At 40.4% G+C, this 20,190-nt stretch overlaps 1 protein-coding gene across 1 annotated transcript in view; it reads right to left on the minus strand.

Moving 5' to 3' along the window:
* Window positions 1–20,190, minus strand: part of ROR1 (receptor tyrosine kinase like orphan receptor 1) — a 442,114-nt gene that overhangs the window by 138,338 nt on the left and 283,586 nt on the right. Inside the window, exons 3-4 of the mRNA XM_065911627.1 lie at window positions 1,856–2,143; window positions 1,160–1,190 (exon numbers count right to left, since the gene is read on the minus strand). Coding sequence (XP_065767699.1) covers window positions 1,160–1,190; window positions 1,856–2,143 — 319 coding nt within the window. The remainder of the gene's footprint in view (window positions 1–1,159; window positions 1,191–1,855; window positions 2,144–20,190) is intronic.

Genomic DNA, 20,190 nt, shown 5'->3' on the forward strand with positions numbered 1-20,190 from the left:
TTCCATATATCAACAAATAAGTGAGTTCATTTTTTAAAAAAAGATTAACTTCAAGAAATGCAAGGCGGAGTGACCACACTTCTGACCTGCTTTAAGATCAATCAACATTTTCTACCTGGGCAAGTAGAATGCAATTAGCACGTGGGTGATTTTAAAGGCTCTTTAACAGTCGCCTTTAACTGGTTGATGAAATAGCAGAACAGTGTGGCTGAGAGCCAATGTTTATTTTTACCCATTACCTGTTTTATTAATGGGATTGTGGGCCGCTGGACCTCCAGGCACACACAAATATATTAAAATATCCCACACTGTAATTAAGAGGCACAGAGGGGATTAGAGCAAATTAAGCGGTTGTTGTATTTGCCATTGGTTTAGTCTAGGTCAGACATTTGGATGCTCTCATGGCAGAGCCCAGTGAGTTTTACTTAAGAAATCCACAGAATATGAAATACATTTTCTTGCAGATCAAGGATTTTAATAAGCAGGTCATCCCCCACCCCTGCTCAAATAAAAATACACATAAAGAAAAATGCCCCAAGTGAATACTCTTAGAATGAAAGAACAGATTCTCTCAAACAGAAAAGGAAAAATGCATCAACAATAGGGTCAGTGAAAGAAACTGGATTTTGAGACTCAAAATGAAACAAACATAACTCTCATCCAGACACAGGGCTTTCTTTTCTTCTGAAAGTCAAAACTTCTGCCTCTGAGTTCTTTAAAGGGAATAAGAAAAAAGTGATCACCTAGCAGATGACCTGCTCAATAAGTAAAGAATCAGGAATATTTGCAGGAATGAAGAACAGACCCTTTGAGGCAAAGGCTACAGTATAGGTTCCTAAACCAGCACTGTTTCATTTTTTGGTTTGATTTTACCAAATCCATTGTAACTAAACATTAGTTTAATCTGAAAATAGTACATGTAAGTAGATTCTTTGCTTTGATTGTTCAGAATCAACATTACCACAATTGAGATTACTGCCAGTGCTGGTCTCCTGTGAATCTTCATATCAAAGAAAAAGCAAAACGGAATGAGGGCAGGGCAAAATGGAATGAAATCTGGGAACACAGTGTTTTGACCCAAGCAAAGGACAAAACAGCCTTTGCTCTAGCAACCTCGGCAGAAACCCTTGAAAATGACACAGAAAATGTAAGTACTTACGAAGATCCCGGACTTGCAGTGGGAGGGGGGCCTGAAGAAATGAAAGAAAAACAAAAGAAACAGTCAGCCTGGGTTATTGGAGGGTAAGCTTCAGTACAGTCAAACCATTACAATCTAAAGTTCCCAACCACCCCAAGGTGATATTTATTTTTCTGGAATTTATTATTTTGCTCCAGCTCCCCCAACCACCTCTAGGAAAAAACATAACCAATGAGATTATCCCACGGTTCAGAGCCTGAAAAATGCTAAGACCAGGGTTGAAAAATGAGTCAACAGAGTAGGCATTATCATGAGATACACAGGGTTTCAGCGGGAGGCTGAATGAACACAAGGACATTGAGGCAACCACAGGCAGGGGTCTTTGATGCCAGCTGGACCAAAGCGGGACACGTGTGCTAGAAATCTTCCCAACTTCTCTGGACAAGGAACATCCTTGCTGAGAAGAAGTCACTGGTGTGGTGATGTAGAACTGGAGCTGAGGTTAGACCGATCTGGACCCTGCTCTTGCTCTGCTGTTTACTGGCTGGGTGACCTTGAACATGGTACTTAACGGCTGGTTTATTTATTTCTAAAATGGGTACAAGTGTATCAGCTTCTGTGATGCTGGGCACACCCAGTACACGCTCATTTCTCCATCCCTCCTCACACCCATGGAGGCTGAGAGTCAAAGGTCATCCCCTGTAGGAAGCTGCTTACCGAACTTGACAAACAAGACTCCGGTGGTAGAAACCACTTTCTTGCCATTTGTCGCCACACACTGGAAGTAGCCTGTGTCTGTGGTATCAAGGTTTCTAATCCGCAGTCGAGAGCCATAGTTGGTTGCCCGAAAGGAGATCCTCCGGGGCTCCTGGACCACAGGGGCATCATTTTTGAACCAGCGGATGGTGGGAGGTGGATTCCCCGAGACTTTGCAGTGCAGTTCAGCCGTCTGCCCCAGGGACGTGGTGATGTTATTCATCGGCTCATCGAGGGTCAGGTAAGAATCTGTGCGTACAGAGAGAAGCAGGCAGATGAGAGGGGCAGACCACCTCCAAGAGACCCAGATTCACTCTGCGCGTCCCAGACCACAGAGAGACTTAACAGGAGCAGCATGGTGGAGACAGACGAGGCATAAAGTTAGTCCTTTATTGAGACCCGTGACTGCTAAACAACCACCCACCGATCCTGCTGCTTGGAAGGAAATGTGTTACTAACTGTGGAATAAAACCCGGTTTTCAAATGACTATGTAGGACCCATGGATAAATGGACTTTCCAGGCCAAGACAAAATGAACTTTTGTGTTTCAGAGTAATAAAACATAATACGTGCTCCTTGTTACAAATGCAAATGATACAGTGAAGAAGAAAAAGAAGCAAAATTCACCTCAAATCTCCTCACCCCAAAATATATCCTTCTTAACATTCTGGCAAAGACCCTACCAGCTTGCCCACTTTTGATAAGAGAGAAAGCATGAAACACTGGGAAAGTAGGAGCAATATATTTATGTCTACATGGCCCAAGGTCAGGAAGGATGCTGAAGATCTCCCTGCCAGTGATGATATAATAAGGGTTATGAAGGCCAGGTTGCTGGCAGACAAAATGATGAGGCAATGAAACTATTTCCGTAATGTCACTCATGTCAACCACAACACATTTTAAAAAATAATTTCATGCATTCAATTTTTAATTGAGACATAACTTACATTCTATGAAATGTATCAATCTTAATTTACACAGCTCTTCTAGTATCAACAAATGCATGTGCCTGTGTAACCAATGCCCCATCAAGGTATAGAATAACAGAACATTATCAATATCCCAGAAAGTACCCCAAGGTCCTTAATAGTCCATCACTCCTCCTACTCATGACCCTCCCCCATGCCAGGCAACTATAGCTCTGATTTCTACCATCAGAGATTAATTTGCCTGTTCTAGAATTCACATAAATGGAATCATACTGTTTTGCATTTGGCTTATTCTGAGATTTATTACATTAAACATTTTAATATTGAATAAATTTTAAGCTTATTCTTCAATGATATTTTAAATATCATATTGATATTAGTTATGGAATCCAGTTGCAGAGTAAATAATCAGTTAAATTTTTAAAAACTAAGTACAACAAAGTTTAAAAATTGGTCAATTATTCAATAAGATATATGGAGTTTTCTTAGACTTCATTTTTCTTGACCATTCAATATGGGGTAGATCCCCCTCCTCAATACCTCCCATTGCCCTCTGTTCCCCCACTACCACAACCGGGATGACTTGCTAAGCAGCTGTCTTCACTGCTAGGCAGAAAGCCCTTAGGGGCAGGCAGAATGGTTTGTTCATCACTGCATTCTCAGAGTATCCTACCATCTGGGTGGAGCATTATCCAGTAGCACTTTCTGCTATCATGGACATGTTCTGTAATCTGCATTGTCTAACCAGTAGCTAGTAGTCACAAGTTGACCTATTTAGCGATGGAATATGACTTTAGTGACTAAAGAACTGAGGTCTTTTTTTTTTTTTTTTAATGTGGACCATTTTAAAAGTCTTCATTGAATTTGTGACAAAGTTGTTTCTGCTTTTTGCATTTTCGTTTTTTGACCATGAGGCAGGTGGGATCTTAGCTCCCTGACCAGAGATCGAACCTGAACACCCTGCATGGAAGGCAAAGTCTTAACCACTTGACTGCAACAGAAGTCCCAGGAACTGAATTTTTAAATTTAAGTTAAATAGCCACAAGTGCCTAAGTGTATGGTAGCACAGGCAGAGCACAGTAAATTTGTTGAATTAAATAGAATTTTATTGACAACTTGTTTTTGAGATATCTAACTGGCTAATTTATGCTAAAGCCTTTGTGTGGATCACAACAAACTGAGATGGGAATGAGATGTCTGAAAGCTTCTCAGATATGATAATCTAAGATGAGATATCTCCCAGATAAGATGCGAGATATATTAATGAGATGGGAATACCAGACCACATTACCTGCCTCCTGAAAAACCTGTATGCAGGACAAGAAGCAATAGTTACAACTCGACATAGAACAATGGACTGGTTCAAAACTGGGAAAGAAGTACATCAAGGCTGCATGTTGTCACCCTGCTTATGTAACATATATGTAGAGTACAGCTTGTGAAATACCCAGCTGGATGAAGCACAAGCTGGAATGAAGATTGTCAAGAGAAATATCAACAACCTCAGATATGCAGATGATAACACTTTAATGGCAGAAAGTGAAGAAGATCTAAAGAGTCTCTTGATGAAGGTGAAAGAGGAGAGTGAAAAAGCTGGCTTAGAACTCAACATTCAAAAACTGAAGATCTTGGCATCCGGTCCTATCTCTTCATGGCAAATAGATGGGGAAAATGTGGAAACAGAGTCAGATTTCATTTTCTTGGGCTCCAAAATCACTGCAGATGGTGACTGCAGTCATGAAATTAAAAAATTATGACAAAACTAGACAGTGTATTAAAAAGCAGAGACATCACTTTGTTGACAAAGGTCCGTATAGTCAAAGCTATTGTTTTTTCAGTAGTCATGTATGGATATGAGAGTTGGACCATAAAGAAGGTTGAGAACTGAAGCTTTCAGACTGTGGTGCTGGAGAAGACTCTTGAGAGTCCCCTGTACTGCAAGCAGATCAGATCAGTCAATCCTAAAGGCAATCAACCCTGAATATTCATTGGAAGGACTGATGCTAAAGCTGAAGCTCTAATACTTTGGTCACTTGATGTGAAGAGCTGACTCACTGGAAAAGACCCTGATGCTGGGAATGACTGAGGGCAAGAGGAGAAGAGGGCAACAGAGGATGAGATGGTTGGATGGCATCACTGACTCAATGGGCATGAGTTTGAGCAAGCTCTGGGATATGGTGATGGACAGGGAGGCCTGGCATGCTGCAGCCCATGGCATTGCAAAGAGTTGGACAAGACTCCGTGACTGAACAACAAGAGCTGGCTAATTTAACCACTCAGATGACTGTAAACGCTTTCATAAAGTCCAACAATAAATCATTCATTATTTGCTTTAATTTCCCACAAAAAAATTGGGTAGAGAGGTTGTCAAAGTCTGGGCAGCACCACAGTAATGAGTCATGCATGTGAATGGCATTTATCATGTGTTCCTAATATGTGAGGTGTGGTCAGAGAGTAGAAACTAGTTTACAGGTGGTTTTCTGGAGCTATTGGAATGGCTTTACAGTTCTTTTGGGAACCTAAAGAATGGATAACTATGCACTCTCTGTAGAAAAGAAACATAGAAATAGCCATCACACAACAATGCCAATATAAGCATAGTGATTAATGCTTCATTGGGCAGATTCTGGAATTTGATTGTGTTGGAATCCAGTGTTTGTCCCCACTATTCTGGGTGACTTTGGGCAAGTTACTTAACTTTTTCTATACCTCAGTTTAACCAACTAAAAAACAGAAATAATAAAGAAGACTCTACCTGACAAAACTATGAGAGGATTAAAATTAAATCAGGAGAGACCTGGAAGATATTTAAACTAGCTAAGGCAAAGGTGACAGTGAAAGTTTTAGTCACTCAGTCGTGTCCGACTCTTCATGGACTGTAGCCCGCCAGGCTCCTCTGTCCATGAAATTCTCAAGGTAAGTATACTGGAGCAGGTTGCCATTCCCTTCTCCAGGGGATCTTTCTGACCCAGGGACTGAACCCCAGTCTCCCACATTTCAGGCAGATTCTTTACCATCTGAGCCACAAGGGAAGCCGCATGGCAAAAGGTAAGCACTCAAAAATGTTAACCAATGTTCTATTATTTTTATTTTTCTTAAATTTCTTTTAAGATTTTTTTTAAAATGTGGACTGTTTTTACAGTCTTCATTGAATTTGTTACAGTATTGCTTCTCTTCTGTTTTTTTGGCCACAAGGCATGTGAGATCGCAGCTCCACAACCAGGGGTGGAACCTGCACCCCTGGCAGTGGAAGACAAAGACTTAACCACTGAACTGCCAGGGAAGTCCTTCTGTTATTTTTATAATAACTTCTGTATAATGCTTTTACTTTGTCTCCTGTTAACCTCTAACAACCCTGCAAAATAGGAAAGGCACAGAAATCACAACGCCTGGCTGCAGATAAGGAGATGTCTCAGAGATTAGCTGATTGGCCTTGTGGTCACATGGTAAGTTCTACATTATACCCCAAGCTTCCAACACTAACAGCTTTGGGTCCTCAGGCTCAGTCAAGCAGGTAGACGAAGTCCAATTGTGCCAGCTGGTTAGTCCAGTAGTAAGAACAAACAGACTCTAAGTCCTGCCATATGCCAGGGGCTTTACCTTAATATTTACCTGTCCAATAACCCTGCCAAGGAGGAACTGTTATAGCCACTCAACAATGAGGAGACACAGGACCAGAGAGGTTAAGTGACTTGTCCAAGGTCACATAACTGAGCCAAGCTCTGGTTCAGCTTTCCCTGGTTCCAAAACCTAGCACTTTCCACTCCATCAGAAGGCTTTATTAGCTTCAGCTCCACTGAGGAGTGGGGATAGAATTCAAATTTCTTCCTTAAAGAAGAGCTGGGGTTTACCCACTTCCACACACAGGCAGGGTTGTGAGCTGCCTTCTGCCTCTGGCCAGGATTATCTGGTGAATGGGTCTAAGATTTTGCCACATGTTCTAACTGGTGTTATGGTTTCCCTCCCAAAGCCAAGTACCTCGCTTGACCTGATAATGCCCTGCAGGCCCTTCTCTTTGAAGCTACATCCTGTTTCCTGTCTTTTCAAGAGCATGGGTCCAGCTTTGAGTCGGAGGGGTGTCTTCAGTGGCAAGAGGTGTACCATCTCTCAGGTACTCCCACAGCTTGGCTCTCCCCCCAGATTTCTACCTACTTTAAATATCAAAGCCAGCCAATCATCAACCTCACTCCCCAGAGGACAGTACAACAGTTTTTGGGTGCCAGGCATCTCAGTGGTTAACATGAATGCTGAATTTTAGTCAAGAGAAAAAAGCCATTTCTATTTTATTTCTTTGTCTCCCCCCCATCCCCACCCCAATAGGCAGTTGCTACTAAAATCCCAGCAAGCTTCTTGGCCCTCATAGCATAAAATATAAAAGGGTGAACAGGAACTTAACAACTTCTTTTGCTTCCAAAGCCCAGTTACTTTGCATGATACACTCACAGACACATAGTCCTTCAATTTTTTCTCCTAGGAACATAGATCAGCCCAGGGACAGAGAGTACTGTAGCTGGGTGGAGTATTTCAAGCATTCTCTGAAAAGTGAAAGTGTTGGTCACTCAGTCATGTCTGACTCTTTGTGACTCCATGGACTGTAGCCCATCAAGCTCTTCTGTCCATGGGATTCTCCAAGCAAACACACTGGAGTGGGTAACCATTCCCTTCTCCAGGGGATGTTCCTGACCCAGGAATCAAACCCAGGTCTCCTGCATTGTCATCAGTCTGAGCCATCAGGGAAGTCAGTATTTGCTGAAGCTGTACTCAAATTTATTGAAAACAATTTAGTATGGGCTGATCCACCAGATGAAATCAACCCTCACAGGCTCTGAAACTGGGATGCCTGAATTTACATCCTGGTTCTGCTGCTTATCCGCTGTGTGACTTTGGGCAAGTTATTTAACCTTTCTGTACTTCAAGTTTTGTTATATGTGAAATTAGGACAGTAATTTTATCATCCTCATAAGGTTACTGTGAGGATTAAATTAATTACACACAGTGTTTTGAACAGGGTTCGGCACACAGCAAGCAGCATATGAAAGTTTCTGTTATTGTCAGGTATTTTTTTTTTTCTTTTTCTCATGAATAACTTATACTTAAAAGTAGGGGATGATTATCCATCCAACTGATTAGTTTCCTGGCTGAGTTCAGTCCTGAGTTTACAGAACAGGAGATCTGAGAGGTGAGGCCACCTGTCTGAAGTCACATAACTACCACATTGCTGGCAAGAGTAGTTACATTTGTCTGTGCAGCTCTAAATCATATTTACCTAAAAGCAAAAACAAGGGTTATAAGGCATCTTGAAATCAGTGTAGTAGCTGGTTCAAGCAGCATGTTTCCAGGAAGAACAAAGGAAATGTAAACAAATCTTTGTGTTCACTTAACAAAGGAGCCTTGCCATAAACACAGGGAACTTCGTTTTAACTTTTTACTAATAAAGAATAATGGTCGGTTTATTTGCCATCTGTAGCTGCTCAGTTAGTAAGTAAAACAAGCAAATGGTCTGGTCCTCAGTTTGGCAAAGACTGGAAGCATCAGAACAACATTTGGCTGAAACAACACAAAAGCATTCTGTGACTGGAATAAAATAAAATAAAAACGCATGTCTAAATCATTGCTATCACCCGTGTTGTTAACAATCCCCTGGCTATAATCCATTCTCTTCCCAGAACTAGCTGGATCCTCCTGGAGCAAGCTCATGGGCCACACAAAGGGACCCACTCTCTGTTCTACACCCAGCACTTGTGGCTACTGCAGGTTTTAGACTAGTCATTTCTTTCAGAGAACACTTGAGGCTCCCAGTGAAAACAGTTCAGGGCAGAGGAAATCTGTAAACTGGACCTGATAGCAGTTCTGCTGCTAGCTAGCTGTCAGGCAGTCACTCACCTCTCTGGGCTTTGATGTCATGATCTACCACATGGGCTTGTGAGGTCTGTACCTCCTGGAATGGTGTCTGCTTCCAAAAGGGCAGCTACAGAAGCACTGGATGGGGCAGTGTGGACTAAGAATGTCACCAGCCATAACAGTAAACAAAAGATGTTGTGGCCATCAAGCCAACAGCCACTGCAGTCGCACACTCTAAAGAGAGTCAGGATGGAGATAAAAACAAAATACTGGCCCTAAATAGTTAAGTTGCATACCAAAGGAATACCTTCATTAAGCCCAGACTCTTGCATCTTCTCATATATAGCAAAGCACTAAATTCATTAACTTGATATATCTAATCTTTCTTTAATTAGCAGTAATCTTTTGATGTTCTTACTACCTGGTCTCTTTTGTTCATTTGGTTTTGGGGAACTTTCTAAAAGTAAGTAATTGGATTTTATTTTATTTATTTTTTTGTTGTGCCGTGTGGCATGTGGGATCTTAGTTGATCAACAGGGGATTAAACTTGCATCCCCTGTATTGGAAGCACGCGGTCTTAACCACTGGACCACCAGGGTAGTCCCATGGGCTTTGTTTGGTAAAGCGCCTATATACCCTGGCCCCTCCCGTATCTCTTCAGAACTGTCCCCAGAGCTATCTAAGAAGCTGTATCCCAGGCTTATGTCCTCAGTAAGTCAATCAAATAAAGTATAATTCTCAGTTTTTAGGGTGTTCATTTTTTTCAATTGATAGCAGACAGCTGACACTGACTGAATTTGAATGCCAGACAAAGAAATTTGACTTCTACATTTAAATCTGGCTATTAATACTGCTAAAAAAGAGAAAATAGGTCCAAAGTGGAGTCACTTGAAGTAAGTTCATGTCACCGAACTGAGACTTAACACCTAACTTAATTACAGTTTTAACCTCTTCCGGGAGTAGACTCTTTTTATTTTTATTTTGAAAATTTTTATTGGAGTATAGTTGATTTAAAATGTGTTAGTTTCAGCAATACAGCAAAGTGAGTCAGCTATGCATATACATATATCCACTCTTTTTTAGATTCTTCTCTCATATAGGCCATTACAGAGTATTGACTAGAGTTCCTGACGCTATACAGTAGATCTTAATTAGATATCTCTTTTATTTATAGTATGTGTATATGTCAATCCAATCTCCCAGTTTATCCCTTCCTCCTACCTGCTCTGGTATTCATGTTTGTTTTCTACATCTGTGACACTTTCTCTTTTGTATAGTTCATTTGCATCATTCTTCTTTAGATTCCATGAATAAGCAATATCATATGACATTTATCTTTCTCTGTCTGACTTCCTTCAGTCAGTATGACAGTCTCTAGGTCCATTCATGTTGCTGAAAAATGGCATTATTTTGTTCTTTTTGATGGCTGAGTAATATTCCATTGTACATAGGGACCACATCTTCTTGGAATCTGAATGGCCATCACCAAAAAATCTAGAAACAATAAGTGTTGGAGAGGGTATGGAGAAAAGGGAACCTCTCTGTACACTGTGGGTGGGAATATAAATTGTCATAGCCACTATGGAGAACAATATGGAGATTTCTTACATGTAAATCCATGGCTAATTCAAGTCAATGTATGACAAAAACCACTACAATATTGTAAAGTAATTAGCCTCCAACTAATAAAAATAAATGAAAAAAAAAACTGAAAATAGAGCTTTAAGGTTGTACATTTTTTTCAGTCTTTCACTCTTGGGCATATATCTGAGGAAAACCTTTACTCAAAAAGATACATGCACCCCAATGTTCAATGAAGCACTATTTAAATTGCCAAGACACGGAAGCAATCTAAAGCAACCATCAATAGGAGTGAATTCGTAAACCAGTCAGTCTGGAATTAGCTGGTCAGCACTAGTGAGGTAATCTGCTTGATAGACCTTTGCTGTCCCCTAAAGGAAAGTGACCTTGCAATAAACAATCTAGTCTGCTAGGAATAACCCTGTCCTGCCCGTTTCTACCTGTAAAAGTCTTGGATTACGTACAGTTCTTTGAAACTCCTTTCTATCTGCTAGATGGGATGCTGCCAAATTTATGAACTGTGAATAAAGCCAATAAGATTTTAAAAATGTGTCCACTTCAATTTTTTTTTCTAACAAATTTTTTTTAGTAGCTTGATTCAATATCTGTGACAATGTGTGTTTGAACTATGGAAGATTTCTCATCCCTCTTTCCCTCCTTTTGTAGATGATAAAGGCTGAAATGGCAGAGTGGTGAGTGCGAGGTAGGGCATAATCTGGTTTGAGAGAGAAAAAATTCCATTTCTGCTGACTCCACCTCTAGCTCTGTGCCTCTGAATAAACTATGTCTGCCAGTGGTGGTACTAGTAATAATGACGATGGTGACAATGATATAATAATAACAATGATAATAGCTAACATCTAAAGGGTACTTAAGGGCTTCCCTTGTGGCTCAGCTGGTAAAGAATCTGCCTGCAATGCGGGAGACCTGGGTTTGATCCCTGGGTTGGGAAGATCCCCTGGAGAAGGGAAAGGCTACCCACTCTAGTATTCTGGCCTGGAGAATTCCACAGACTGCATAGTCCATGGAGTCGCAGAGTCGGACACAACTGAGTGACTTTCCCAAAGGGTACTTTTTAGCATGGCAGGTGTTATTACAAATCACTATTATTGTTCACATCTTACACATAAGATATCTAAGGCATGGGATGGTAAAAAAAAAAAAAAAAGTAAAAAGAAAAAAAATCCATCCACAGTGACAAAGCAAGTAGAAGTAAGATTTAAAATAAACATTCAGTTCAATTCAATTCAGTCTTTTAGTCATGTCCGACTCTTTGCGACCCCATGAACCACAGCACGCCAGGCTTCCCTGTCCATCACCAACTCCCAGAGTCCACCCAAACCCATGGCCATCGAGTCGGTAATGCCATCCAGCCATTTCATGCACTGTCATCCCCTTCCCCTCCTGCCCTCAATCTTTCCCAGCATCAGAGTCTTTTCCAATGAGTCAGCTCTTCACATCAGGTGGCCAAAGTATTGGAGTTTCAGCTTCAACATCAGTCCTTCCAATGAACACCCAGCACTGATCTCCTTTAGGATGGACTGTTTGGATCGTCTTGCAGTCCAAGGGACTCTCAAGAGTCTTCTCCAACACCACACTTCAAAAGCATCAATTCTTCAGCTCTCAGGTTTCTTTATAGTTCAACTCTCACATCCATACATGACCACTGGAAAAACCATAGCCTTGACCAGACGGACCTTTGTTGACAAAGTAATGTCTCTGCTTTTTAATATGCTGTCTATGTTGGTCATAACATTCCTTCCAAGGAGCAAGCGTCTTTTAATTTCATGACTGCAGTCACCATCTGCAGTGATTTTGGAGCCCAGAAAAATAAAGTCTGACACTGTTTCCACTGTTTCCCCACCTATTTCCCAGGAAATGATGGGACCGGATGCCATGATTTTAATTTTCTGAATGTTGAGCTTTAAGCCAACATTTTTACTCTCCTTTTTCACTTTCATCAAGAGGCTCTTCAGTTCTTCTTCACTTTTTGCCATAAGGGTGGTGTCATCTGCAGGTTATTGATATTTCTCCCAACAATCTTGATTCCAGCTTGTGCTTCCTCCAGCCCAGCGTTTCTCATGATGTACTCTGGATATAAGTTAAACAAGCAGGGTGACAATATACAGCCTTGACGTACTCCTTTTCCTATTTGGAACCACTCTGCTGTTCCATGTCCAGTTCTAACTGTTGCTTCCTGACCTGCATATAGGTTTCTCAAGAGGCAGGTCAGGTGGTCTGGTATTCCCATCTCTTCCAGAATTTTCCACAGGTTATTGTGATCCACATAGTCAAAGGCTTTGGCATAGTCAATAAAGCAGAAATAGATGTTTTTCTGGACCTCTCTTGTGTTTTCGATGATCCAGCGGATGTTGGCAATTTGATCTCTGGTTTCTCTGCCTTTTCTAAAACTAGCTTGAACATCTGGAAGTGCACAGTTCACATATTGCTGAAGCCCGGCTTGGAGAATTTTAAGCATCACTTTACTAGCATGTGAGATGAGTGCAATTGTGTGGTAGTTTGAGCATTCTTTGACATTGCCTTTCTTTGGGATTGAATGAAAACTGACCTTTTCTCATCCTGTGGCCACTGCTGCATTTTCCAAATTTGCTGGCATATTGAGTGCAGCACGTTCACAGCGTCATCTTTCAGAATTTGAAATAGTTCAACTGGAATTCCAGCACCTCCATTAGCTTTGTTCATAGTGATGCTTCCTAAGGACCACTTGACTTCACATTCCAGGTGAATGATCACACTATCATGATTATCTCGGTTGTGAAGATCTTTTTTGTACAGTTCTTCTGTGTATTCTTGCCACTTCTTAATATCTTCTGCTTCTGTTAGGTCCCTACCATTTCTGTCCTTTATTGAGTCCGTCTTAGCATGAAATGTTCCCTTGGTATCTCTAATTTTCTTGAAGAGATCTCTAGTCTTTCCCATTCTGTTGTTTTCCTCTATTTCTTTGCATTGGTCGCTGAGAAAGGTTTTCTTATCTCTCCTTGCTCTTCTTTGGAACTCTGTATTCAAATGGGTATATCTTTCCTTTTCTCCTTTGCTTTTCACTTCCCTTCTTTTCACGGCTATTTGCAAGGCCTCCTCAGACAGCCATTTTGCTTTTACGCATTTCTGTTTCTTGGGGATGGTCTTGCTTCCTGTCTCCTGTACATTGTAATGAACCTCCATCCATAGTTCATCAGGCACTCTGTCTATCAGATCTAGTTCCTTAAATCTATTTCTCACTGCCACTGTGTAGTCATAAGGGATTTGATTTAGGTCATACCTGAATGGTCTAGTGGTTTTCTCCACTTTCTTCAATTTCAGTCTGAATTTGGCAATAAGGAGTTCATGATCTGAGCCACAGTCAGCTCCTGGGCTTGTTTTGCTGACTGTATAGAGCTTCTCCATCTTTAGCTGCAAAGAATATAATCAATCTGATTTGGTGTCGACCATCTGGTGATGTCCATGTGTAGAGTTTTCTCTTGTGTTGCTGGAAGAGGGTGTTTGCTATGACCAGTGCATTTTCTTGGCAGAACTCTATTAGCCTTTGCCCTGCTTCATTCTGTTCTCCAAGGCCAAATTTGCCTGTTACTCCAGGTGTTTCTTGACTTCCTACTTTTGCATTCTAGTGCCCTATAATGAAAAGGACATCTTTTTTGGGTGTTAATTCTAGAAGGTCTTGTAGGTCTTCATGGAAATGTTCAACTTCAGCTTCTTCAGTGTTACTCGTCGGGGCATAGACTTGGATTACTGTGATATTGAATGGTTTGCCTTGGAAACGAACAGAGTTCATTCTGTCATTTTTGAGATTGCATCCAGGTACTGCATTTTGGTCTCTTTTGTTGACTATGATGGCTACTCCATTTCTTGTAAGGGATTCCTGCCCACAGTATAGATATAATGGTCATCTGAGTTAAATTCACCCACTGCAGTCCATCTTAGTTTGCTGACTCCTAGAATGTCGATGTTTACTCCTGTCATCTCCTGTTTGACCACTTCCAATTTGCCTTGATTCATGGACCTAACATTCCAGGTTCCTATGCAATATTGCTCTTTACAGCATCAGACCTTGCTTCTATCACCAGTCGCACTCACAATTGGGTGTTGTTTTTGTTTTGACTCCATCCCTTCATTCTTTCTGGAGTTATTTCTCCTCTGATCTCCAGTAGCATATTGGGCACCTACCGACCTGGGGAGTTCATCTTTCAGTATCCTATCTTTTTGCCTTTTTATACTGTTCATGGGGTTCTCAAGGCAAGAACACTAAAGTGGTTTGCCATTCCCTTCTCCAGTGGACCACATTCTGTCAGACCTCTCCACCATGACCCGACCGTCTTGGGTGGCCTCACACGGCATGGCTTAGTTTCATTGAGTTAGACAAGACTATGGTCCATGTGATCGGATTGGCTAGTTGTCTGTGATTGTGGTTTCAGTCTGTCTGCCCTCTGATACCCTCTCTCAGTTCCTCCGTCTTCTTGGGTTTCTCCGTCTTCTTGGGTTTCTCTCAATCCCAACCTAAATCTCGGCAAGTTATTTTGTGGATATTGACATACTGATTCTAAAGTTTATATTAGAATCAAAAGACCCAGAATAGCCAACATAATACTGAAGGAGAAGAATAAAGTTGGGGGACTGACATTACCCAACTTCAAGACTTGCTGTAAATGGTAGTATCAGTGAAAGAATAGACATTATAGACCCATGAAAGAAAATAGAGACCAGAAATAGAGCCCAGTTGATTCCTATGTGTAGTTAACTGATCTTTGACAAGGAAGCAAAGTCACTACAAAGGAGTAAGGATAGTTTTTTCAACAAATAGTGCTGAAACAACTGGATATTCACAAGCAAAAAATGAATCTAGACACAGATCTTACACCATTCACAAAAATTAACTCAAAATGGATCATGGATTCAAACATAAAAAGCAACATTCCTTGAAGATAACATACAAGAAAACCCAGATGATCTGACATTGAGTATGGAAATGACTTTTTAGATATGACAAAAAAGACATGATCTGTGAAATAAATAATTTATACAGTAGACATTATTAAAATTAAAAATGTCTGTTCTGCAAAACACAATATCAACAGAATGAGAAGACAAGCCACAGACGAAGAAAATATTTGCAAAAGGCACATCTGATAAAATACTGCTATCCAAAATATACAAAGAACTCTTAAAACTAGTGATAAGAAAGCAACCCCAATAAAACATGAACCAAGATGTTTAAGGGGCTTCTCTAGTGGTTCAATCGGTTAAAGAATCCACCTGCAAAGCAGGAGACCCAGGTTCAATCTCTAGATTGGGAAAATATACTGGAGAAGGAAATGGCAACCCATTCCAGTGTTCTTGCCTGGGAAATCCCACGGACAGTGGACAGAGTAGCCTGGCAGTCTATCATCCATGGGATTGCAAGAGTTGGACATGACTTAGCGGCTCAACCACAACCACCATCAAGACTTTAAAAGACCCCTCACCAAAGAAGAAAAATTGCAAATAAGCATATGAAAGGATGTTCCACATAATATATCTTCAGGGAAATGCAAATTAAAACAAGAAGATATCACTATACAACCTTTGTATGTGTATCTGACTCTTTGCGACCCCTCCAACTGTAGCCCGCCATGTAGCTTCTCTGTCCATGGGATTTTCCCAGCAAGAATACTGGAGTGGGTTGCCATTTCTTCCTCTAGGGGATCTTCCCAGCCCAGGGATCAAACTCAAGTTTCTTGCATCTCCTGCATTGGCAGGCAGATTCTTTACCACTGAGCCACCTGAGTTTGTCCCTAATTCTATTGTTGTTGACCTACTATTTGCCTTAAGAGCAGACAACTGGATTCTCCTCTTGCTGCATTCAATCTGTTGTAATATATTGTTCTGGTTGAAGTATATGAGGAAAAGCTGGCTTCATACAGTTGGAGAAGAGAGCTACTTTTATAGTTTCTCAAATGATTTAGGATATTATTATTTAGTATTGTACCAAAATTTGACACAGGGTAGCTTGTGGTTTTTTGACATGTTTTTAACTGAGGTATAGTTGTAACTGAGGTATAGTTGACTTACAATGGTTCAGGTATACAGCAAAGTGATTCAGTTATATATATTCTTTTTCAGTTTTTTCCATTTAGGTTATTACAAAGTATTGAATATAGTGTGTTGTGCTTGTAGTAAGTCTGTGTTGTTTATCTATTTTATGTATAGTAATGTATACATGTTAATACTAAACTTCTAATTTATCCCTCCTTCCTTTTGGTAACCGTTAGCTTGTTTTCTATGTTTATGAGTCTGTTTCTGTTTCATAAATAAGTTCTTTTTTTTTTTTAGGTTTCACATACAAATGATATCATATGATATTTGTCTTTCTCTGTCTGGCTTACTTCACTTAGTATGATAATCTCTTGATTTATCCATGTTGCTGCAAATGGCATTGTTTCTTTCCTTTTTATGGATAAGTAATATTCCATTGTATACATATACTACATCTTTATCCATTCACCTGTCAGTGGACATTTAAGTTGCTTCCATGTCTTGGCTACTGTAAATAGCACTGCTATGAATATTGAGGTACATGTATCTTTCTGAATTAGACTTTTCATTTTGTTTGGATATAGGTCCAGGAGTGGAACTGCTGGATTATATGGTAACTCTAGTTTTTTAAGGAACCTTCATACTGTTTTCCATAGTGGTTGCACTATGGCATACATTCCCACCAACAGTGTAGAAGGGTTCTCTTTTCTCTATATCCTCTCCAGCAGACAAATGGGAGTTTCTTAAAGATTAGTTGCAATGTGAAATCTAAAACCATAATGAACTTTTCATAATCGGTTATATTAAAGTGGATTGATTTATCTTGCAAATTTAATTGATATCTTATCCACTTATGATTTTGCAACACCATGCATTGTTCATTTAGAAAACATTGGTTCTCTGAGTTATATAGATCTTACAGATATGAACACATTTATCAAGTAATATAGAAACATCACATCTATTAATATCACCATCTATCTCATTAGTAAAAACTGCCAAGCTCAATGTAGTGGCTAAAATTTTTCCTAATTTTAAATTTTTGCTGGAAGCTCAAATTTTATTATTGGCAACTCATACTATCTTCCAGTAGTCACGTATGGATGTGAGAGTTGGACCAGAAAGAAAGCTGAGCATCGAAGCTTTTGAACTGTGGTGTTGCAGAAGGCTCTCAAGAGTCCCTTGGACTGCAAGGAGATCAAATTAGTCCATCCTAAAGGAAAACAGTCCTGACTATTCATTGGAAGGACTGATGCTGAAGCTGAAGCTCCAATACTTTAGTCACCTGATGTGAAGAACTGACTCATTGGAAAAGACCCTGATGCTGGGCAAGACAGAAGGCAGGAGGAGAAGGGGATGACAGAGGATGAGATAGTTGGATAGCATCACCAACTCGACGGACATGAGTATGAGCAAGCTCTGGGAATTGGTGATGGACATGGAAGCCTGGTGTGCTGCAGTCCATGGGTTCACAAAGACTCAGACACAACTGAGTGACTGAACTGAACTGAATACTATCTTATATTTCCTTCAAGTGTCAGACTTGTTTTGTTTATTGTCAAGAATAACTAATAGTTATTCGTTTGATTGTCAATCATTCTTTCAAGTAATAAAATGCTTTTCTCTGTGACAACCACAGTACTTCACCAGTCAGCATGATGCTAATGATTACTTCCCATTTCACCATACAGAATATTAAAAAATATATATACTTCATGGGTCAAGAATTAATAACTTTTGCTGCTTCATCAAAGATATTCTTAAGTGCAATTGGCTTTCTTTTTAAAATTTAAGTATAGATGATGTACAACATTATGGAAGTTGCAGGTATACAATACAGTGATTCACAATTTTGGCTTTTCTTTAAAAAAAAAAAACTATATATGTACAGTGGGAGAGAATACAGTAACTTCTAATACAATTTGGTACAGTGTATTACCACTGCTTTGATTCATGCTAAGCCCCCAGAAATTTTACCTACCATGATTTTTACACAATCAGGCTGAGTAAGCTGCAGTTCAGTGAACTTAAAGATGTATCCTAGACCTATCCCAGGTAATAAAAGGTAAAGCCAGAGTTTGGACTCTAAGCTTGGTGCTCTTTCCAGTCCACTTAACAGCTGCCCTCTGCCACTTTTCTGGGTCTTGAGCCAGTGTGAGGCTCTCAGAACAAAATGGTTTAGTTTAGTCCCCTAATGCTATAAGCTAGGCTTGTATGGTCTGCTTTCTATTTCTGAATAAGCAACTTGGGATTTGGGGGCAATCCTAAGTGATTTTGGGCTTCTCTGGTGGCTCAGAAGGTAAAGAATCCGCCTTCAATGTAGAAGACCTGGGTTCGATCCCTGGGTGGGGAAGATCCCCTGGAGAAGGGAATGACTACCCACTCCAGTATTCTTGCCTGGAGAATTCCATAGACAGAGGAACCTGGAGGGCTGCAGTCTATAGGGTTGCAAAGAGTTAGACACAACTGATCAACTAACACACAGACACACACACTAACTGATTTTGGTAGATCTGGGCAAAAGTTGGGGAATCTGAATTTTAAAAAGGATATTTATATTTTTTATAATGTAAGAAAAGAAAGTGCCAGTATTCTTTCAGTGCCACCATTTCCTCCATTACCCACAGAAGGTGATGATCAGAGCTAGCATTTTTCTGAGCATTTATAAGGTGCCAGATACCATTCTCAGCACCTTGTACATATTAACTTACTTAATCTTGAAAACAGTCCTGAGGTGGACCCTATTCTTACCTTTTTTTTTTTCTTCAGAGATAAGGAAACAAGATACAGAGAGGCTCAGAAATTACGAAGAGTCTTGCAGCTAGAAAGTGGCAGAGCCAGGACCCAAACCCAGACCTTCGGACACAGGAGATCAAACCATTAGACAATGCACCACTTCCCAATAATGCCAGACTGCAGTCTTTCACTGCCTTGTATCACCCCTGATCAGGACTGTGGAATATTCTTGCCCTTTTTATGAGTCCATCCAGAACGAGAAAATACCTACTAGTACTGAGAACTACTAATCACTACTAGTTACTTATGACGTAACTAGAAGTTATCATGAAGAAGGAGCTTTTTAAATAAACCACAGGCACCGTTCATCTTGATGCTTAATCAACTTAAAAAGTGAACTATGAGAAAAAAGAAGTTAGTTTATGAGCTCTCTGAGAACTGAGACCCTTATTTCCTCCTTTTTGTGTTCCCCCCAGCACTCCATGTGTTACATGGTGAACTTCGTAGGCATTTAATAAATGCTGGTTGATTAAGTAAATGGAAGGCTCCAGTGTAATCCAAGCAAATGAGCTTTGGAGACACCCCATTTATTACTTACCCGTTTGACAAGACGTCACATCCACAAATCCCTCCCAACATTTATTACTTAATTTTCAAAGTGCCCTCCCATTCTCCCTAGGGAGGGAGGCAGGGCCAAGAGTTATATTGCCATTTTGACAGGTGAGAGAAACCCAGATACAGAAAGTTTAACAGCCCTTTGCCATGGCAACCCAGTCAGCCAGCCAGGGAGCCAGTGACAATTAGGCTCAGGGCCTGGGTCTCAGTACCAAAGAGGCACATGCCAAATCCTAACTCCCTACAGGACTGATCCTTTTCAGAAGAGGAAGGAGGTTCCCAACATGAAATAAAATGCTTAGCTAAACATAAAGGAAGGCTGCCAAACACAGTTAGGTCATCACATTCGACTTTGAGGGAACATTCTGTTCATGCTATCAACCTGCACTCACTTTCAGCACACTTCACCATAAATATTTCTGACTCACTATCTCAGGAAATATTTTTTATCTTAATAAACTCAATGCAAAACATAATCTAAATCGGCTTGCACATTCTTGAGTCGGAGCCACAAGCTGCATTTAATAAAAATCAGTGGAAATAGCAAGGGACTTCTGAATAACCACA

This window comes from Muntiacus reevesi, chromosome 1, assembly GCF_963930625.1.
Source record: "Muntiacus reevesi chromosome 1, mMunRee1.1, whole genome shotgun sequence".
NCBI classification, from domain to species: Eukaryota; Metazoa; Chordata; class Mammalia; order Artiodactyla; family Cervidae; genus Muntiacus; species Muntiacus reevesi.